The 23,678-nt window shown below is 40.2% G+C and overlaps 1 protein-coding gene across 2 annotated transcripts in view; it reads left to right on the top strand.

The window, feature by feature from the left end:
• Positions 1-3,797: 3,797 nt before the first annotated feature.
• The window catches only part of PRPS2 (phosphoribosyl pyrophosphate synthetase 2), a 46,279-nt gene continuing 26,398 nt past the window's right edge, over positions 3,798-23,678 (top strand). Inside the window, exon 1 of one of the 2 annotated variants that reach the window (XM_081326248.1) lies at positions 3,798-4,127. In XM_081326248.1, coding sequence (XP_081182374.1) covers positions 4,006-4,127 — 122 coding nt within the window. In that variant the 5' untranslated portion in view covers positions 3,798-4,005. The remainder of the gene's footprint in view (positions 4,128-23,678) is intronic. The other variant, XM_081326249.1, reaches the window with a different exon arrangement.

Below are 23,678 nucleotides of genomic sequence, written 5' to 3'. Positions count from 1 at the left end.
GATATGGGGATCCCAATGGGTCATTCGTTTGGTATATAGACCAAGATACCTGTCTCTCACCCTCTTATACAGACAACAGTCAAATAGGATGTGAGCCAGGTCCTCTACCTCTGCCGCTCCGCAAATGCAGAGACGCTCATTGTACGGTATAGCATGAAATCTCCCATATCTGACCATTGTGTCAAGCTGTTCGAATCTCGCTCTCGTAAATATCTCCCTAAGATGTTTTGGGAGTTGTAACTTCAAATAACTGTCCACTTGAAAAGTACATTTGTATTTACTCAGCCATTTCAAGTTACCCACCTTACTAAGGATAGCTATATCAGTTTGTGCTTCTATATCCTTAATTCTTTGGGCAACTCTTTTTTTAGATTGTTCTCCTGTTACGCAAGAAACAGGAAGGCCACAGCTTCTTACAAAATTTGTTAGTTTGGTGATCCAGGAGATTTGTGATTGTAGTTTTATTTGCTCTAGTAGGCATAATTTGGGGAGTCTATCAGTCTCCATTTCATTAACTTTGCACCAGTAGTTATAAGCTCTAATTTTAGATAATGCCTGAATTGTATGAATTCCCAATTCAGCTCTAACTGCTGCAGCAGATGTTCTTGGATCTACACCCAAAATACTCTCAAATGCTGGGACTGTGTTTGTTCTAAAACTGTGGTTGAGTAAAGACCCCAAATTTCTGCTCCATACAAGAGCATTGTCGTAACCTTAGCCTTATAAACCTTGAGTAATGGAGCTAGGGACCCTGGGTAACTATGGTTCTTTAGTTTGAGGAATAAATTCAAATGGGCTTTTGCTCTAAATGTACTCCGTTGATGATGGCAGGCCTAAGATCCAGTCTTGGAAAAAGTTACTCCCAAATATACAAAGGTATTAACCTGCTCAATTGGTTCACCATCTAATTGCCACTTATGTCTCTGATGGTTTCTTCCAAACACCATTATTTTCGATTTAGATTTGCTAATGATTAGGGAGTTATCCTGGCAATAAGAGCTGAATCTTCTTAATAGCCTACGTAATCCTACTTGTGAGTATGATAATAAAATCATATCATCAGCATAAAGCAAGCTGTTACAGTAAGTATTTAGGATCATCGGCATGTGTACCATGGTATCCTTCATTAACCCTGGCAAGTCATTGATATATAAATTAAATAATAATAGGGCCAGGATACACCCTTGCCTTATCCCTTTATTTGTGTGAATCCTGTTAGTCAGGGCCCCATTAACCCCATACCGCACCCTCAAACAGGTACTTGTGTAAAGGGCTTTAATCAAAGCCAGGAGTCTGGGTTCTATTTTAAGAGATGTCAATTTACTCCATAGTACATCTCTATTTACCATATCAAATGCTGCTGTAAGGTCTATAAAAGCAGCAAACAGGGGTCTCCTCTTATAGGCATATTTGGCAATTAGATGGTTCAAGACAAAGCAGTTATCAATAGTAGATCTGTTTTGTCTAAAACCTGTTTGTTCTTCTGTGAGGATGTTGTTTTCCTCTACCCAGATTTCAATTCTGTTCAAAAGGTACCTAGCATATATTTTTGCTACAATGTCAATCAGGCTGACGGGCCTACAGTATAATTACTAGGATCCTTTTTATTCCCTTTTTTATATATGGGGACAAGGGTTTAACGTATTATTTTTATTTATTTATTTATTATTTATTTATTTTAATTCCATTTATATCCCGCCCTTCTCCAAAGACTCAGGGCGGCTTACAAGCTTAGCAGTAGCCTTCATTCTATGTATACAGTATGCCTGCTTATTAGGGCTTTCACACACACACCCCAGCGGCATTATTACAAAGTCAGCTTAATTGCCCCCAACAATCTGGGTCCTCATTTTACCTACCTCGGAAGGATGGAAGGCTGAGTCAACCTTGAGCCTGGTGGGATGTGAACCTGCAATAATTGCAGGCAGCTGGTGTTACTTAAGGAGGCATTAGCCCACTGCTCCACCAAGGCAGTGGGCCAAGGCGTATTACATATTACTAAGGTTACTGCCAGTGCATCTAACAAGATGGTTTGGTATTTAGTCTGTCTGCCACCCATCATCCAAAATGCCCCTTCTACTTTCATGACTTCCATGACTCCATGTGGGACCTTCACTGTCAGTTCTTGGCCCAGAATCAACTTCTGGGCTTCTGCCACTAAAAGTGGCATGCCTGCCACCACCCATAAAATACTGGCCAGCCCAAGGCCACTGTGTCAATCAGCTTAGCCACTGGTCTGTTTCAAGAACCTAATTTTGGGGTTACGACCCCGCTGGGAATTCCCTTTCGCTCATGGACAAACAACGTGAAGAGCTTGGATGGGTTCGGCAGTCCCAGGGCAGGAGCTCATGTGAGTTCTCACTTAATCTCATCAAAAGCATTCTGACACTCCCACGTCCGTTCAAACACCTCCCGGTCACTGCCCCTTGATGTCTCATAAAGAGGTTTGGCCATGAGGCCAAAATTAGGGACCCAAATTCTACAGAAGCCAGCCATCCCCAGGAATCCTCTCAACTATCTCCCTAGATTGTATGTCTGGTCTGCAGATGGATGATTCTATTCCTTTGAGGATAGAATCTCCCATTACCAACACTCGCCTTCCTTTTGGGGGGGCTGCAGTCTGGGGTGCTTGTAAGTAAGATATTCTTGTAAGTGAGCTATTCATGTACCCAACATCCTGGCTAAGTGGTTTCTGACAGGTAAATCTGCCCCTGCAGCCCCCCTCTTCCCACTGCAGCCCCCCTTGCAATGCTATCAAGTATTGGCAACTGTTAGCAAGCTTGTATTGCAAATCCCCTAGTAGTTAGCAGAAATAAATAAGTTGTTTAATTGTTTAAGAGCAAATGTTTCTCTCAGAAATCATATTCCTCACTCTCATGTTCATTACACCCACACCTGGGTCCTTTCTCCACATATGATCCCTCTAATCCCCAGGGCCTCGTCTGTACGTATATGCCAGGGGTGTCAAACTGCTGGCCCATGGGCCGGATGCATCATGGCAAAACCACGCCCACCTTATTTCTGGCAATGGAAAAAAAGTCACGATATGTCTCGACATGTCATCTGACGTTGCAAGTTTGACACCCCTGGTATATTCTTTCCTCTGATCCTTGAAAAGCCAGTTGGGAAAGTTACAAATGGTGATAATTGCACAAGTGTCATAAATATATGCCATTTGCCAAGTCCCTGAATTTTGATCACATGACCAATGTGATCAAAATGGCTGCAATGATGTAAGTATGAAAAATGATGATAAGTCTCTTTTTCACTGCCATCATAACTTTGAAAGGTCAATAAATGAATGGTTGTAAATTGAGGTCTACCTGTAGCACATTTTAACTGCACAGAATTTCCTGACTTGTGAGCTAATTAAGAAAAAGAGAACTGTGAGTCCATCAGCATGGAACAAATTCTCCCAACACAGCAGAACAACCAAGTTACAGCCAAACTGCTCCCTCCCTTTTCAGAACCCCTTTTCCATCGACCTGGACCTCCTTCCCGTCAACCTTTGCTCCCCATCATCCCAGCCCTTCCATCCATAATGCCTTCCCCTCATCATAGAGATAAAAAATGTACAAGCTTGCATTCCTAAACTGCACACTTTTCCAAGGTAAATCTTCATACGATTTGACCCTCCTTCCCGCAAGTTCTTCAAGTACGACTCCATCGACGCAGGAAGTTTAAACTGGGATTATTACATTATTATAGACATGTTTTTCTATCTCCAGGCTCATTCCCCCCACGTGACCTTTCCTTCCCCTTTCGAATGCCGTCCTTCTAGAACGTCACCCACTCCGTCCCGTTCTCTCGGCGGCCCCGGCGAGCGATGGGGGCGGGCAGAGGGGAGGGCGACCTTCTGGCGCGCTTTCCGCGAGGGAGGGGGCGGGGCCGCGGTTATTTGGTCGGCCTGCGGCGCGCGACCGCTCTCTCTTTCTCTCCCTCGCGTGGCTTCGTTCCCCTTCCTTCTTCCCTGCTCCGACCCGTCTCGGCCTTCTGTGCCCAGCCATGCCCAACATCGTGCTCTTCAGCGGGAGTTCCCATCAGGACTTGTCCCAGCGCGTGGCTGATCGCCTGGGGCTGGATCTGGGGAAGGTGGTGACGAAGAAGTTCAGCAACCAGGAGACCAGGTGAGCCTAAGGTCGATGGGTCGGCCTGCCTCTGCCTCCCTTGGATGTTATCCCCGCGGTTCTCAACGCCGTCCCCCGATAGGGATTGCTCCTTTGCACTCAGGATGTGGAAATTGGGGCGGCCGATGAAAGAAGAGTGGGTATGAACCTGTTAAGTGAATAGTGCAGCCGGGTCAAGGATTTCTGGAAAGCGCAGCCTGCTCCAATCGCCTGTAAGTCTCGTCCCCTTCCTGCGTGGACTGGTCTTGGTGGAGGACAAGACTACCGTTAATGTTACTTGTGATCCTTCTAATTGGGGGGAGGAGACTGCTGAATAAATAATCAGGGAGAACTTTATGAAATAAACATTGCATGCGTCCCGAAGAACACTGCTCTGGATAATTCTGCTGGCATTTATTAATAAGTTCCTGCTAGAGGCCTCTTTAATCCCTTTGCTTCCTGTATACACCAGTATGTTTAGTCTGGAAGCTGCTACCTACGTTACACATCAACAGACCTGCTTAACCACAAATTATAGCCTCTGTACACTGTCTGGAATATTATCACCTTTCCAGCAGTTTTGGACAACAAGTACTTTTGTATTGCTGGTATAGATTTTTTTTTAAATGATCATATTGATACACAAAATCTCTGGGTAATCATCCAAGTGAATTATGTGCAAATTAGCTCTGAATTTAAAAATACTCCACTTATTGTCATATAATATTTCCAAGATGTACTTTTAAGGCTGTGTTTTGGTCACAAGTTGCAACTAATAACTTACCAAAACTGCTCAAGACTAATGATCCCCTCTACTCACTTAGCTTACATACACTTTATGTATGTAAAACAGCTTTAAACTGTTTTTCTCTTCCTGGTGACAGTCTTGTTTATGAAACGGACTGAATAATGTTTAAAAAAACCTGTTGGTTTCATGATTATTTAACTTTCTTGCTGCTGCTCAGTGTTTTCCACTGATCATGTGATTAGGAAAAAGGTTTAGTCCAGACATCAAGCAAAATTACAAATAATGTGAAAGTTTTTCCTTCTGAACTAATTTCACTTGGAAAAATTGACTTACAAGATTAAAAGAACATGCGTTGAACAATATTTAAAAATAGTTTAAAATTCACTAGATTTGTTGTACAGTGTTTCTAAGTATAGGGAGTGGAACTGTAGTTCTTTATTTTTAAATATATGTGCTTAACATTTCCTCCTTGAACTGTTCCAAATTTACTCAAGGAACATTTATTTGCTCCATATCCATTATGTTGTTGTGGTCTAGCTGTGACCAAAAATGCTGGCAGTGTTCATTAATAATTGCATAGACAAAGCTTATTACATATGTTCCTCCACAGTAAAGAAAGCACAGTAACAGTGGTTCTTCTGAATAGCATGATAGTTGTTGTGAAAGCAAGTAACAGAATAAATAAAGCTATTTAATTAAATTAAGATGAATATAGTTAAGTAGGCTTATTTTTCTTAAGTTTATATAGTTATTGTATTATCAGTCACATTAAGTCAAGAATTCAGTTCATTTAATTTATTATTTTTCACTTTTTGATTAACAAAAGCACTTACTCTATATTATATTCATTATGTTGTCTCATAGTCATGGAGTCATAGAACTGAAAGAGACAATGAGAGTCAACTAATCCAATGTCCTATTCAGTACTGGATCTACCAGAAATGTTGGACAAATGACCATCAGACTTTGTTGAAGAACTCTAGGAAAGAATTCACCATTTCAAGGGCTCAGTCTGTTACAAAGGCTGGCATTATACAGTCAAAAAGCTCTTTATATCTAGCATGAACATAATTCCTTGCAGTTTTAATTTATATTCTGCAAGAAGATAAGCCTATTCCTTCTTTTATGTGTCATATCTTAAATGCTATTATTATATTTGGAGACTTGAAAGAATAGGTAGGGATAGATCATCATGGAGAAAATCTATATGGTCACTAGGAGTTGAAAATGGCTGATACCAATAACCAGTTATATTTCCCCGTGGTCTCTCTTATAAGCTAGGGATACCCATTACTATTGTTATAAAGAAATATGAGGACACAGAATATTTTGTGGAAAATAAATATTTTAAGAAAAGAATTGGATTTGGCATTCATTCTTCAGGTAATTCTTAAAAAGCTGAAGTAGCATAAACCCCAAGGTTTTGTCAATTCACTTTTAGTCCTTGCTTACCAATTCCTTTTTATCTATTCCACTATTGGCACTTTAATTTTTAAAATATTCACTTTAATGTGGATATTTTACATAAAATGCTTCTCTATTTTTGAATTCTTGTTTATTCTTTTAACTTACATTGAAAATTCACTATGTTATGCTACATTAGTCTATGCTTGATCTATTTAATTGTGTTTTTTATTTATGCTTAATTTGAATGCTAATCAACTTTGACAGATCCAAAAAGCTAAGTAGAATTCGATCTAGTTAGTACTTGAGTTGGAGAATATCGGGGGCAGCAGAGTAAACCAGAAAGTTTCCCCCTCCCCAAAAATACCCAACACCATTGTGGAAGAAGATAATAACAAATCACTCTTGTAATGTTATCAAGAAAATTTTCTTCATGGTTTGTCTTTTTATCTTCATTTTTTCCCATGTGTCTTGTAAATAAAATTATTTTAAGAGAGTACAGTTGGATTCTGTATTCAACTTCTTAAGAAAGTATGGAATCATATCATTAAAGTAATTCTGCAAGATAGCCAATAATCTTCACAGTAGGAAATTGAAGTTCTATCTGGAGCTGATTTCCTATATCCAAGCTCATCTCCTTGAGTTAATTTCAGTTATTAAGTAATAGGAAATGAGGTGATACTGATACATTGCTGATGTTTTTGTCTTGTTGTTACTATCTATAATTAGATTTTTATCCCACATTTATTATTATTTATAAGTAAAGCAAGGTGGCGAAAATACATAATACACTTCTCTCTTACTTCACAATAACAGTCCTGTGAGGTGGACTGGGCTGAGACAGGGTAACTGGCCCAAAATCACCATGTGTCACTGAGAGTGTGTGCAGTCACACACACACTGGGAAATTGATGTCAGTCTTTACTTCTTCCTGGAGTTAATGGCACATGCAGCAATAGATACGCACTGTTTCATATTTGTGTTGTGCTCTGCATTTAATATTCTGTGTATAGTTACTGAAAAATGCCTACACTTTTTAAGCTTAGCTGTGTCTAGGCTAGAAATACAACTTGAGATGGGCTAATAATATTTGCCCATCAGCAAAACATTTGCAACTTGATGTTTTGTTTTGCTGATGGGCAAATATTATTAGCCCATCTCAAGTTGTATTTCTAGCCTAGTCTTCTCTAAACTGGTCCCCTCTAAACATTTTAAAACTGTAGCTTCCATAATTCTCATATAACATGACTGATAATTGGCCAGATCGACTGAAGTCAATTCTATGATCTGTAGACTCTTCATGTTTGGAAGGCATCCAGTCAAGGGAAGATCTTGCTGACTGCATTTGTTCTGTTCTTATCAATTAAGTATTAAAAGAGTACTAATCCTCTTCCTGAAATTCAGGCTATTTCCACACACCTCCAAGGAAAATGTACATTGATAAGGCTTGTCCTGAGGGTCAACAAACTTTTGTTCTTTTGGATCAGTTGAGGAAATGAATTCCAGAATCAACATTTGGTCAGCATACTCAATCTATTTTACCAGTCTCCAAAATTATTGTTTCTTGCTAATTGTTAGGTATGCCTCTTTGAACAGGTTTGAAAAACGGTAATATTACCTGACTAGTAGAAATAGTCAGTGCTTTTTTTTGTTAAAAAAAGGTGCCAGAACTCACACATCATACAATCCACCAAAAGATAAACCCTACATGGTTTATCTTTTTAATTGGAAAAAAAAAACCTTCAATTTTTAATGTATCTAAAAGACTAGGATTTTGTTCAAGGTAAGTTAATACTATTAATGTTACCATGCACTGTGTGGCTTTAAATTACAAGAAGGCATTTTTTTTTTATCTTTTGGGACATTTACCACTGTCATACCCATTTAGTTTAATGAGTGGAAATGTCAGCTTTCTATGTGGAATGAAATTGGCCCAATAAAAAAAAATTGGTTGCTTCTAAAAGATTGAATTATTTTTAAGAAGTTGTCAAGGTGGAAAAATTTACGTTTGGAGTTTAATATGGATATTGACCTGAAACAAGTTAAAGTTAAACTTTGTCAGTGAACAGATTACTTTTAATTTACCTTTAAGTTAAATCCAATTTAATAAATAGATCTAATTAAACCTCATACTGTAGATCTACCTTTACATCTGACCAATACATCATTAATATATATTATTATTAATAATACCTCCAAATCACAAGGCATTGGCTTTATCCTTTGCAATTTGAATATAAAAGTGAGGTAAGGGAGAAGAAAGGAAAAAAGGCATTGACTTCCAACTTTCTTTGGTGTAATAGAGTATCAACTTCAAACTTCAACCTTTTAGTTTTACAAAATAATATAAACTAGACATTTCAGTAACATAAAATCTATCTTAATTGGTAAAGCCCACAATCAAAATTTCATTTTTTTCCACCTCAAGCATAAAATCTAGAAGTGGTTTCCACGTGGCAATAAAAGCATTCATATTTTTTTCTTTAATCAATACTGTCAGTCTAACCATCTCTGCTAGCTCCATCAGTTTTAGTAACCATTCTTCTGTTGTAGGAATCGATGTAATCTTCCATTTCTAAGTGTAATCTTGCTGCTGTCAACATATATAACTTCAAAGTTCCATATTTTTTTTCCAGATCTTTGTCTATTAGCCCCAACAGAAAAGTCTCTGGTTTTCTTTCTATATTTAGTTTAAGAATTTTCTGTATTAGCATATGAATCCTACTCCAATGTTGTCTTGCTTTATCACACATCCACCAAAAATGGTAAAACTCTTCACATTTCCAACATCCATTTAAAATACCTTTATACATTTTTGATAACTTGTCTGGTGTTAAGTACCAACGGTACATCATCTTGTAAAAGTTTTCTTCTAGATTATAATTTAATGTAATTTTTTATTCCACACATTTTCCCATTGTTCAAGCATTATATTGTACCTAAAATTCCTTGCTCACTGAATCATACAATGTTTTACGTGTTCATTTTCCAGATTTAAATTCAATAATATTTTGTAAACTTTAGCAATAACATGTTCATCACTACCGCATAGTAGACTTTCCAATTCATTTTAACAAAATTAAACCCATAATTCTTTTTATTTAACTTGAATCTTTCTTTCAATTGCATATATGTAAACCAATGACAGACATGACCTTCTGATTCTAGCTCCTCCTTAGATTTGAGGGTAGGCTCACCCAGGTTGAAAGATATTATTTTAGCATAGGTCCACCAATTTGGCCTCATCACCATCTCTTTTCTAAAAAAGGCTTCTTGCAGGGAAGCCCAAAGTGCCATCTTTGTAGAGAAGTTTATTTTATATTTAATCCAAACTCTCAAAATGGCACGCCTGGTAAAATGATTATTAAAATCAACATTTACTTTAACTTTGTTATACCACAGATAGCCATGCCAACCAAGCCTTAATTCATGGCTTTCTAGGTCCAGTAACCTCTTATTCTGAAGGTTTACCCACTCTTTTAGCCAAACCAAACAAAAGCATCAAAATATAGTTTCAAATCAGGTAAACCCAAACCACCTCTTTCCTTAGCATCTTTATACCTAATTTTCGTTTCCCCCCCCTGCCGTATGAACTTAGAGATATCCCTCTGCCATTGTTTAAACAGAGTTTTAGTTGCAAGTATTGGTAATGTTTGAAACAGGAAGAGCAAGATTTCATTCTTATGTACTAAGGTGGGCTAACTGAAAGCCCTCTAGAATCTAGATGATGAAGATCAGCTCCCATCAGATCTAGCCATCCTGGCTAATGTTCAGGAAGTATTCCTGAATAAGAGCTAGAGGGCCTTTGGTTCTCCATTTCTGGTATGCACAAGCATTGTAAATCCTCTTGAAGTTAGTGAATTTTTTTCCCAAAGAATAGAATAGATTTTTTTTAATTAGCCAAGTATGATTGGACACAAAGAATTTGTCTCCGGTGCATAAGCTCTTAGTTTACATACAAGAAGTGATTTTGCATAGAACTACAATATTAATCTTTTATGCTCCTTAGCCTTAATTACCTTTATGTTTTGAGATTGTAAAATATTCCCATTTTTAATGCATTGAGACACGTCTTGTATTTTGCATTTGATAATATAGCTATATTCTCCCTTTCGAAAAGATTTATCTCTGCATGCAGTCAGGCACTGGATGGTGATCCTTTGCCATTTGAACTCATTCAGTTTCTTCCTTCCTTCCTTCCTTCCTTCCTTCCTTCCTTCCTTCCCAATGTAGTCAGTTTTTTCACTCCCATATGTGCCATAGGCAGGGAAAAATGAAATAGCCCCATAAATGGGTGGGAAAGGATTGTTAATATTGTACATCCCTTGTGAGCTGTTCATATAACATAGTTCATTGGAGAGGCATGAGATAGTATAGGGCTAACTACTACAGTGCTTAAGATTGATTGGCTGGAGGAAGTAATCCTGGGTTGTTGTTGTGTTTTGTTTAAATGAAAGATACAACTCCATGATCCATTTACACATAAGCAGTGTATTTTAATTTATAACCTTGATTGTATTTATTCCTCTGAGATTTTCACTGAAAGAAAACAAACATCAAGAGTTAATAACTCATCCTTTTCTTTTGTGATACCCTGAATTAAGAGTTCATGTGGCAGAGTTGCCAAACAGGTAGCCTGACAAATGTTCTTAAAATATTAGCTTACAGTTTTGATTACAAAGCTTTCCAAAACAACTGTCTGTAATTTAACATTGCTCCTGAACATAAAACAGATTCAGATAGTAATAAAACCAAAATTAAAATGTTTTTATAATATAGGTTATCTGAACTCATTTCAAGATAATTGAAGGCCTAGATTTGAGTTAGACTATTCTGTCACCCTTTTTTTGCTCCTGAGAAAAGACATGGAAGCTTTAAAAAATTGAAGACAAGCACTGTGTTTGAGAACCCCACATACAACAAAGCATATATAAGCCACCCAGAGTTGCCTCCAGTAGTGAGATGAGCAACACATAAATATAATAACTAAATAATAAAGCAGTTTTTAACTATGAATTTAAAAGCTACGCATTAAATATGAGATCTGTCTACCCCAGTTCAAAGTAGGAGAGACTCCATTCTGCCCCTATTTTTCCATTCCTCTCTACCAACAGGTTAATCAGTGTCCCAATGGTGCTTTTACAAACTCGAGTTTCTTGGTGTTTTTTTTTAAAAAACGTTTCACTTCTCATCCAGAAAGCTTCTTTAGTTCTGACTGGATGGTAGGGAATGAAAGGATTTATACAGTATTCCTTTTAGACAGCTGTATTCTTTTAGAGCAGGGGTGTCAAACTGCCGGCCCATGGGCCGGACGTGTCATCCAGAAGCCGTGCCCACCCCATTGCCAGCAATGGCAAAACTGTCCTGATACATTGCGTGACGTCGTGAGTTTGACATGTCTGTTTTAGAGAGTTGTTGAGGCCATTTGGAGGTTTGTCTGTGTCCTCAGAGTGACCTAATTAGTACAAATGTGGAGCCTTCTTGGAACTGCTGAAAGGAATGTGTTGTGGAGCTGTGCTTTCTGCAGGATGTTTTCTGCTGTATGTCCCTGAACACAGGCAGAGGCTGCCAGGGATGAATCTGTGTTGTCAGTTCATACTCCCTCACCATTCAAAGGGTGTTCATCCCAAAGTGCACAGCTAAATGTCTATGGAGATTCTCAGTCATCCAGAAACTGATTTCCAGAAAACTTGCAGACTACAGGAACCATTTGCACTTCAGTTTGAGATGCAGACAACACAGACTCCTTCCTGTGTCCTTCCATTCCCCAACATCCAGTCAGAACTGAAGAAGCTTTTTGGATGAGAAGCAAAACAAAACTTGGGGGCACCGGGGCGGGGCGGAGAAACGCAGCAGCAGCAACAGAGACTCTTGAAGCTAGAGAGCTCTGATTTCTAAAGCTGAGTGGCCGGCTGAGAGGAGCAGACCAGACAGTGGAGCTGAGCCAACCGGAAAGCTGAACGGAGGCTTCACCAGAAGCAGAGACAAGGACCAAAAGAAAGAAGGGAGCTGGCAGATAAAACCAACAAGAGGCCGGAGCAGTGAGCAATGGAAATGGAGGAAACAATTAAGTTTGAGGTCCCAATAGGAAGGGAGGGAAGACCCCCAGTAAAAAATAATAAAAAGGCATTGGAGCTCAAAAACTTAAAAAATAAAGAAAAGGATAAATAAAACTAACAATAGTAAGAAGGTTAAATAAATATAGAAAAATGAGCACAAACAGGTAGAAAAAGGATAGGAAAAAAGTAGGCACAATTACTTAAAACAGAGAAGGAAGAAACAAGGCTAACAGAAAAAGCACATTCACCAACCAAAAAGGGATTTTCAGTCAACAAATTCATGGAACAGGCAACTGATACTATTGTATTCAATACATGTTCCATGTATATGCTTATGCCCAAAGAACACCCAAATTATACATGCATTAGATGTAAACTATGTGAACTACTAGAGGAAAATGTAAGGGATCTAGAGGCAACTAGCCAAATTCCAATCTACGAAAGAAAGCTTTACCCGAACAGAACCAAATAATGAGCAAATAACTCCCAGAGGATTTGACCTTACTGATAAACCCTTGGAGGAAGACAAATGAAGGTATGTCACACATAGAAGGGAACACAATAATCAAAGAAAGAAGCAGCAGACATGTAACAAATCCCTACTGCCCAATCTAACCCAAACAGAAGCAGGCCCATTAAAACTGAACAATCGATTGCTCCCCTAGATGGAAATATAATAAGATAAGATAGATAAGATAACCTTTATTGTCATTTTTTTTACTGTGGGCACAACGGCACACATCAAAAATGAAAGTTGCCCACTCTCAAAGAGAAACATGAGGCACACCTAAACATACTATATACAACATATGTATAGACCCACACCCCTACTTATACATAAACAAATATTAAATACTGTCCATCTTAAATATATAACAGAAGGAGGAAGCTTGAGAGTTCACAAGGTTAATGCTGTATGGAAAGAAGCTAAGGCTGAATCTGGATGTTCTGCTACGGATACCACGAAGCTTCCTCCCAGAGGGTAACAAGGAAAACAGGTCATGAAGAGGATGTATAGTGTCCCAGATAATCTTACAGACCCTGCTCAAGCAACGCTTCTGTGCTATGTCCTGGATGGAGGGGAGGGAACTGCCAATGATCTTTTCAGACATCTTCACCGCTCTGCACTTCTTTCTTGTCTGAAGCAGTGATGCTTCCAAACCAGACTGATGCTGTATGACAGGATGCTCTCGATCGTCCCCCTGTAGAAAGTGGTAAGAATAGGAGAAGGAAGATGTGCTTTTCTCATGCAATGCAGAAAATGCAGGCGCTGCTGTGCCCGCTTTACCAGTTTCTCACTGTTGACTGACCAAGCCAGCCTACTCGTTAACTGCACACCCAGATATTTGATGCTGGTAACCATCTCCACACAGAAGTGTGGCCGTGCCTGCCTTTTCTGAAATCAACAATGATCTCTTTGGTTTTTCCGGTATTTAAAACTAGGTTGTTTTCCTTACACCAGTTCACCAACCCCTCAACCTCTTTGTGGTAAGCTTCCAAGTTGTCATCATGAATAAGGCCCATTACTGTTGTATCATCTGTGAACTTCACAATATGGTTGGTGGCAAACCTAGCACAACAGTCATGAGACAACAGGATGAACAGCAGCGGAATAATAATAATAATAATAATAATAATAATAATAATAATAATAATAATAATAATAATAATAATAATAATAATAATAATAATAATAATAATAATAAAGTTGAAAGGGATCTTGGAGGTCATCTAGTCCAACCCTCTGCTCAGGCAGGAAACCCTATACCATTTCAGACAAGTGGTGCTCTAGTCTCTTCTTAAAAACTTCCAGTATTGGAGCATTCACTGCTTCTGGAAGCAGGTTGTTCCACTGGTTAATTGTTCTAACTGTCAGGAAGTTTCTTGTAGTTCTAGGTTGCTTCTCTCCTTGTTTAGTTTCCATCCATTGCTTCTTGTCCTGCCTTCATGTGCTTTGGAGAATAGCTTGATTCCCTCTTCTTTGTGGCAACCCCTGAAATAATTGGAATACTGCTATCATGTTACCCCAGACCTTCTTTTCATTAAACTAGACATACCCAATTCCCACAACCATTCCTTATATGTTTTAGCCTCCAGTCCCCTAATCATCATTGTTGCTCTTCTCTGTACTCTTTCTAGAGTCTCAACATTTTTTTTTTTACATTGTGGTGACCAAAACTGGATGGAGTATTCCAGGTGTGGCCTTACCAAGGCATTGTAAGGTGGTATTAATACTTCACGTGATCTTGATTCTATCCCTCTGTTAATGCAGCCTAGCACTGTGTTGGCTTTTTTGGCAGTTGCAGCACATTGCTGGCTCATATTTAAGTGATTGTCCACTAGGACTCCAAGATTCCTCTCACAGTTACTACTATTGAGCAAGGTACCACCTATACTATACCTGTACATTTGGTTTTTCTTGTCTAAATGTAGAACCTTACTTTTTTCACCATTGAATTTCATTTTGTTAGATAGCGCCCAGTATTCAAGTTTGTCAAGATCCTCCTGTATCTTAAGCCTATCTTCTGGAGTGTTGGCTATTCCTGCCAGCTTAGTATCGTCTGTAAATTTGATGAGTTCCCCATCTATCCCCTCATCCAAATCATTGATGAAGATGTTGAAGAGTACTGGGCCTAGAACAGAGCCCTGGTGCACCCCACTATACACTTCCCTCAATCTAGATGCAGTTCCATTGAGGACCACACGCTGAGTACGGCCAGTCAGCCAGCTACGAATCCATCTGGTGGTGATGCTACCTAATCCACATTTTTCTATCTTATCAAGTAGTAGGTTGTGATCTACTTTATCAAATGTCTTACTGAAGTGCAAGTAAATTATATCCACAGCATTCCTCTGGTCCACTATAATTTTGTCATCTGGTCAAAGAACGCAATAAGATTTGTCTGGCATAAAGAGGAGGACTTAACGTGCCTAATTTGAAATTATATTATGACGCAGTGGTCTTAACATTGGTTAGTGATTGGCTTAATTTGACTAATAAAAGTATATCTTGAGGGATGGGATTTATTATATGGGTGGCATGCATATTTGATTTATGATAAAAAAAGTTGATAGGACTTTTAAATCCCACATTTTAAGAAGTGCTATATTGCATGTTTGGAAAAAGTATTATTACAAGTTAAATTATAAAATACCAATTTGGGGGATTCCTGGACACGCAATAGAGGGGATATCTATGGGTGTGAATTTGGATGTGATTTCTTACAAGCAACTACTTAGATTGGAAGGGAGCGACTGGCAATTAAGGTCGCTAGCTGAGCTAAAACAAGAAAATATTGTACAATCCTGGTTTCAGTACACTCAATTGCAAGCCAGGTGGAAATTAGACCAGAAGGTTGGTTTGACGCTGATGGATGAAAATTTGGTAAAACAGATTAAGGATCAAACACGAGCGCATATAAAGAGAATTTATAATGCCTTAATAGAATTAGATTCGGAAACGGAATTGGTCAAAGATTGCATGGTGAAATGGGCTCAAAGTATTCAAGAACCGATACCATTGGATGTGTGGGAGGTAATTTGGGTTAGAAATGTGAAATTTGCTCAAGCCCAAAATTTAAGAGAAAACTTCCATAAAATGTTCTATAGATGGCATTTGGACCCTAAGAAGCTGTCTTGCATGTATCCTAATTTACAGCCCAAATGTTGGAGATGTGGTAGTTTGAATGCTACCTACTTTCATATTTGGTGGACTTGTAGAAACATTAAAGCTTTTTGGATCAAAATTTGGTGGAACATGCAAAAGATTTTTAAGAGAAAGATAAAGTTTACCCCACAATTATTTTTACTAGGTGTTATTACAGATGGTGACATTAAAGAAATTAATTTGATGTTGAACCTCATAACAGCAGCGAGGTTATTGGTAGGGCAATATTGGAAGAAGAAGTGCCTGCCTACTATAGAAGAATGGACGCTTAAGGTGTCCAACTTAGCAGAAATGGCTAAGATCTCGGCTTACTTGAATTATCACTCACAAGAACGATACATTTCGATTTGGAGAAGATGGATAGATTATATTCAGAAAAAGTATGAGACCAAAAAGTTCCATTTAGCCTATGAATAAGTCTTTTTTATTGTTATTATTAGTTACAATAATGTATATATCATATGGTATTGTTATTGTATTAGTATAAATTGGATACTTGTAGTTTGTTTGTAATGATGTTATAGATGGGTTAAAGTGCATTGTGTATTTGGTTATTTATATAGTTGGTTAATGTTAGATAGATTATGATTATTTTGTATTTGTAAACCTGTACTCAGCTTTGGGAAGTGGGGGTGGGGGAGGGGCTGTGGGGTGGGTTGGGGAGGGGATAATATTGTAACTTCAATAAAACTTTTCAATAAAAAAAAAAGATTTGTCTGGCATGATCTGTTTTTGCCAAACCCATGTTGGCTTTTAGTAATGACTTTGTTTGCCTCTGGGTGTTCACTGATTTGTTGTTTGATTATCTTTTCCAGAATCTTCCCAGGTATTGAGGTCAGGTTGATAGGTCTGTAGTTACCTGGATCTATTTTTTCCCCTTTTTTGAAGATGGGAACTACATCAGCTCTCTTCCAGTCTTCTGATAGTTCCCCAGTGCTCCAGAATCTTTGAAGACCTACAACTTCCCCCTCAAAGGAAAACATGCAGACATTTAGCAAAGAAACAACACCAAACATCCCTAAAAGAGTTGCATGAACAAACACATGTGAGATAAACTGAAAAGCACCCAGACTGCAGCCCCCCCAAAAAAGAAGGTGAGTGTTGTTAATAGGAGATTCTATCCTCAAAGGAACAGAACCAGCCATCTGCAGACTAGACATACAAACCAGGGAAGTATGTTGTCTCCCTGGAGCAAAAATCAAAGATGTGGCTGTGAACCTAACCAAAGTAATTAGGCCTACAGATTACTAACCTTTCTTCCTTGTCCACATTGGGACAAATGACACAACAAGGAACCTGAGTACAATAGTGAGAGATTATAAACTAGGCAATAAAGTTAAAAAGCTAGGAGCACAAGTAGTTGTCTCATCAGTACTCCCAATGAAAGGCCAACTCCCACTGAGGGGAAAAAGAATTCTAGAAATAAATCATTGGCTAAAGGGTTGCTGTCGCAAGAAAACTTTGGTTTCCTGGATCGTGGATTGCATTTCCTACACGAAGGACTCTTGGCAAGGGATGGACTGCACCTCATGAAAACAAGGAAAAATGTACTCGGAAAAAGACTGGCCCAACTCATCAGGAGGATTTTAAACTAAAATTGAGGGGGAAGGATGACCAATTTTTACAATCTAGAACCCCAAACCAATCATAAATCCCAACAAAACAAATCAAACAATGAGGTGGGAGTGATGAGAAAAAACTCTTAAACAACAATCAGGAGATTCAGGAAACATACCCACGGACAGACATAAAGGTCTTAAATGCTTATATACAAATGCTCAAAGCTTGGAGAACAAACAGTGAACTAGAAACAATAGTACATGAGGGCAGGTATGACATAGTTGGCATTACAGAAATCTGATAGGAAGAAACCCATGAATGTACTGACGGATGGATACAAATTGTTCAAAAGAAATAGATCTACAAAAAGAGGAGGGAGAGTTGCACTATATGTAAGAGAACACTACATATCTACAGAAATGCAGGTGATCAAAGATAAAATCCCTCCAGAATGTATATGGGTCAATATAAAAAGAAAAAAAAGTAACATTGCCATATGTGTATATTACAGGCCACCCAACCAATCGGAAGAAATAGATGAACTCGTTGCCAACCAGTTAACAAATGTATGTAGGAATGATACCACAGTAGTAATGGTACACTTCAACTATCCAGATAGCACCTTGGAGACAAACTGCAGTGAGTGGGAGATCAAACAGATTTTTAACCAACCTAGCCGACAACTCACCCAAAAGGTGGAGAAGGGAACTAGACGTAAAGCTATACTGGACCTAATCCTTACTAATCAAGAATGATAGAATTGAAGTTGCCAGAACCTTGGGTGAAAGTGACCATGTCATGCTGAAATTCAATATAATGCAAACACAAACAATAGAAAATAATCCAACCACAGCTGCTTAACTCATTCTTTGCATCAGTCTTCACACAAAATGAAATTATAGCCCAACATACCAAAAAAAACACCCTACTACCGCAAAAGGTAAACTAGAAACAAAAAAATAAGAAAATGGTAAGAGAACACCTATCCGACCTTGATGAATACAAGTCACCAGATTACATCCCAGAGTTCTGAAGGAGCTGGCAAATGTTATTTCAGAACCGTTGCACCATATCTTTCAAAAATCCTGGAGCACCGGGGAAGTACCTGAGGATTGGAAAAGGGATGACGTGGTTCCTATCTTCAAGAAAGGGGAGGGGGGAAAAACAGACCCAGGAAACTACAGACAAATCAGACTAACATCAATATCTGGGAAAATCCTGGAAAAGATAATTAAAAAACACATCTGCAAACAACTAGAAGCAAAATTATAATGATTAACTAGAACGGGTTTGTCAAAAACAGATCATGCCAAACCAATCTTATTTCATTCTTTGGTAAAGTGACTAAATTAGTAGACCAGCGAAACACTGTGGACATAGTATACTTAGATTTCAATAAAGCATTTGACAAAGTAGACCAAAACCTGTTGCTTAGTAAGCTAGAGAAAGGTGGGATAGACAACAACACCATCAGATAAATCTGTAGCTGGCTGACAAACCGTACTCAGTAGTCCTCAATGGTACTTTATCCACATGGAGAGAAGTAAGTGGGGTACCACAAGGCTCCATCTTAATCCCAGTACTCTTCAATATCTTTATTAATGACTTAGATGAGGGAATGAAGGGGAGCTCATCAAATTTGCAGATGACACTAGAGTGGCAGGAAAAACCAACACCCCAGAAGACAAGCTCAGGATTCAAGAAGATCTTGACAAACTGGAACGAAGGGCTCTATCCAATAAAATGAGTTTCAGTGTGGAGAATAGCAAAGTTTTACATTTAGGCAGGAAAAATCAAAGGTATATGTACAGATTAGGTGAGACCTGGCTTAAAAACATTAACTGTGAGAGGGACCTTAGAATTCTAGTGGACGATCAATTGACTATGAGCCAGCAGTGTGCAGCAGCAGCCAGAAAAGCTAATACACTCCTGGGTTGTATAAACACAGAAATATTATTTATTTATTATTTTATTTATTAATTTTATTTGTATACCGCCCTTCTCCCGAAGGACTCAGGGCGGTGAACAGGGCAGTACATGTTAAAAGACAAAATACAAAAATTAAAAAAGATTAAACAAAATGCCCACCCCTGCCCTGAGTCCAAGGCCGGTGTAGCACCCGGAAGCCTGGTGGGCAAAGATCAACCAGGGGGATACCACCCTCTGGGCCCAACCAGGTCTCCGTGATGCAAGCCAGGTCCGCATGCTCACCCTCGACCAGATCCCGGACGAGAGGAACCTTATTAACGACGGACCTGGCGTTCAGGTACACCAGCCGGAGCTCAGGTGGCTGCACATCCTCGCTCCCGGGGCCTTGGGGTGAAGACAGAGGGTCGGAGCGCCTCACCGCTTGTAGATAGCGGGGATGCCCTCCCGGATATCGATACGGCCCTCTGTTCATACACCTGCTGCCATTCCCTAACGTCGTGGGAATAGGTAATCCCACAACCCGCTCCGGAGGCAACTTACCCCGGCTCCTCCCCTACGCGATCTGTCCCAGGCCTGGCCTGAACAATGGTTGGTGGATTACCCCCCATTTCCAACCAACCACGACCCTCCCCCCTCCCTAACCCCACAAAAAAATTAGCTAGAAAAGTAACCAGGGGTCTCTTATTAAATTTATACCTGAGGCCCCTGTTCCTGCCCAGCCATCTCTCAGGGTCCCAACAATCGGGCCCTTCATCAAGAGGCAGAGTGGAAAATGAGGCAGGTCGCACCCAGGATGGGGGGGCACCCCTGAGGGCGAACAGAACGGTACTAGGGTAACTAAGGCGCTTAATAATAATTAAATAAATCCAGCGGTCCACATTGGGCTATTTGTAGGCAGCTAGGTTGTTAGCGGTGAGCGGTGGCTCAGTGGGTTAGGACGCTGAGCTTGTCGATTGGAAGGTCGGCAGTTTGGCGGGTCGAATCCCGAGTGCCGCGTAGCAGAGTGAGCGCCTGTTACTCGTCCCAGCTTCTGCCAACCTAGCAGTTCGAAAGCATGTAAAAATGCAAGTAGAAAAATAGGGACCGCTCCAGTGGGAAGGTAACAGCGTTCCGTGCGCCTTTGGCGTCTAGTCATGCTGGCCACATGACCACGGAGATGTCCTCGGACAAGCGCTGGCTCTTCGGCTTTGAAACGGAGATGAGCACCGGCCCCTAGAGTTGGAAATGACTAGCACGCATGTGCGGGGGAACCTTTACCTTTACCTTTACCTTTAGGTTGTTAGAATAAAGTTAGAATAAAGATGTTAAAGAATATTGTTGACCTTGTCAAGTCAGGGCGGCAAAACATAAAAAACCATTAAGCCAAGTCCGTCCAAGCCAAGCCAAGCCAGCCAAGCCAGCTCTACTCTCACCCGAGCTGGCAACTGATATAAAGCCATAACAGTTCTCTCACAACAATTGGCGATACATCTGGGCAAAAAGACAACCGGGATAAATCCACCTCAGCTGATCTCTCACATCAGAGGGTGGATTGATAGTTAATTGTTCTGCCCTCTCACTGCAGACAAGTCCCAGATCTGTCAGGACCAGTTCTTGGCCAACAATAACTCTTAAAGTTGCAGCTGATGCTCCATAAGCAAGAGAGAGAGAGGGTGCTGGTCGGCTGCTCCGAAGCATCAGAGTTGGTTCCTAGCCGCCGTATCCCACAGTATCTTTCAACTCCGAAAGAGGGGAGGGTCTCCACGGCACAAAACAGCAGTCCAACAGATGATCCAGGACCTGGAACCATAACCATCTCAGTCGGGGGAAGGAAGGAGAAATCTCTTCGTTGCGGCATATACTGTGCTAGCTGAAACGCCGCCAGCTGAGACGCCAGCTGAGACGCGTAGTAAAACAGCAGGCAAACCATGATCACTGCTCAAAGAGCTCCCTACATCTCCACAACCAGCACTAATCAGCTGTTAATAGGCGGCAATTAGTTCAAACCGCCATATCATTCCCCAGTCTTAAAACTCCAAGGGGGGGGGAGGTCTTCAGGTGCAAAACAGCACCCCATAGTTGACACAGACCTCAAAACCACCATCTCAGTCAGGGGGGGAGGAGGAAGGGAGAAGGGGAGGTTTCCTTGCTGCGGCAACAAGCAAGCTGAAACGCCGCCAGATGGAAGTCGCGGCGAAGTAACAGGAGGTCTTCAGGCGCAAAACAGCAGCCCATAGATGATACAGACCTCAAAAATCACCATCTCAGTCGGGGGGAGGAGGAATGAAGAAGGAGAAGTTTCCTCGCTGCAGCAACACACGAGCCGAAACGCCGCCAGCTGGAAATCGCGGCGAGGTAGTAAACACATCCTCAATCACCAGCCCAGCTTCACCAGCGCCACAACCAGTTCGAAGAGAGCCTTCACACCACGAAACAGTGCCCGGCAACCACACTACCCACACTCCATCCAGGAACAGCAAGTTCCTCAGCTGTTCAGCTGCTCAGCTGCTCAAACAAAAGCCCATTGCGGAGCTCACAAACTCAGCTCCCAACCGCGGCTGCCATCTTAGTTCACCCTTTTGGGGGGGGTTGGGGGAGGGGGGGGAAATAGTTGGTAAAAATGTGAGAAGAAAAGCATCAATGAGACGCTCTCCTCCTCCTCCAGCAAAGGAACGACAGATCAAGATCACATGAAGTATTAGTACCCCTTTATAAAACTCTAGTAAGACCACACCTGGAATACTGCAACCACTTTTGGTCACCATTCTACAAAAAAGATGTTGAGACCTTGGAAAAAGTTCAGAGAAGAGCAACTAAAATGATCAAAGCCTGGAGACTAAAACATATGAAGAACAGCTGCAGGACTTGGGTTTGGCTAGTTTAAAGAAAAGAAGAAACGGGCGACATCATAGCAGTATTGCAGTATTTGAGGGGCTGCCACAAAGGAGAGAGGATCAAATTCTCCAAAGCACCAGAGGGCAAGACAGGAAACGTTAGTTGGAAACTGACCAATCAGAGAAGCAACCTTGAATTAAGAAGAAACTTTCTAACAGTGAGGACAATTAACCCGTGGAACAGTTTGCCTGAAATTATATAGGTTCTCCTGCTTGAGCAGGGGGCTGGCCTAGAAGACCTCCAAGGTCGCTTCCAGTTCTAGTGTATCTTCAAAGAAAAACAAAGTCCAGTTGCCTCTTGAAAAAGCACCTTTGGGACAACCATGACCTGAATGACTGAGAATCTCCTTAAAATTTAATCAGTGTGTTTGTCATTTTGAGACAGGCTTGCAGATGTTATCCCATCAGGGCTAAGCAATTGTTTATTAACTCCTGTCTAATGAATGGTAGAGTTGCTGCTCTTTACTTACTCTTGTAATGTAGTCATAGTGTTCGACATAGAGAAGTATAACTACAAAAACTAGCCTTGTTTTCTTAAATTAGCTCTTCTGGGTTGGTGGGAAAGGAACTTTAGGCATAAACTAAGGCCAGTCTCATAGGTGAAATTTGTATTGACTGTTCAACTTTCTGCACAAAATGGATGCATTGACTTGAATTCAGTGAAATGGATTAGGATATGAACTATACTCGTAAGGGTTGCATTGTGTTGCTTTGATAGTACAGAGGTATACAGCTAGTCCTTATTTAACAGCTGGTAATTATAAATGGTTACATTATGCCCCCTAGTTACATACCTGCATGTCTGGCTGGTTAGCTCTATGATCGGCTGTGGTGGTCTGCGGTCACATGACTGTAATTTGTGATGTATTTTTGTTGGTTTCTGGCATTTTTTGCTGATTTCCAGCATAAAATGCCCATTTAAAAGAATAGGCTCGCTTAACAACCACAATGAAAAAGGCTGGAAAATTACTTCTGGTCATATGGGTACCTCGACCTGTGACTACAAAGACAGCCATAATTCTGGGCTTAATTATGGTTATAAGTTGAGGGCTACTGTACCTATAGTTAAAATAGAGAACTGAATAGGCTTGTCCCAGCAAAGGAAAATTACCATCTGATATTAGCAGCGTTGACAGTAATTGTATTCTGATTTGTGAGGTCCAGGCCATGGATTTCTCACAACATGGCTACTGTTGTGGGATTGACTATAAATGGTTTCCATTGTTGACATGGCGAATCACAAAATGACCATTGGCCAGAAGGCAAACTGATTAAATTGCCTCTATTCTCCCCATGTGCCCAGAATGTTCTATATTGTTCTTATCTTTTATT

This window comes from Vipera berus (genome assembly GCF_964194415.1).
Source record: "Vipera berus genome assembly, chromosome: 4".
NCBI classification, from domain to species: Eukaryota; Metazoa; Chordata; class Lepidosauria; order Squamata; family Viperidae; genus Vipera; species Vipera berus.
Note: the sequence above shows the minus strand (reverse complement) of the source record. Positions and strands in the feature narration are given on the sequence as shown.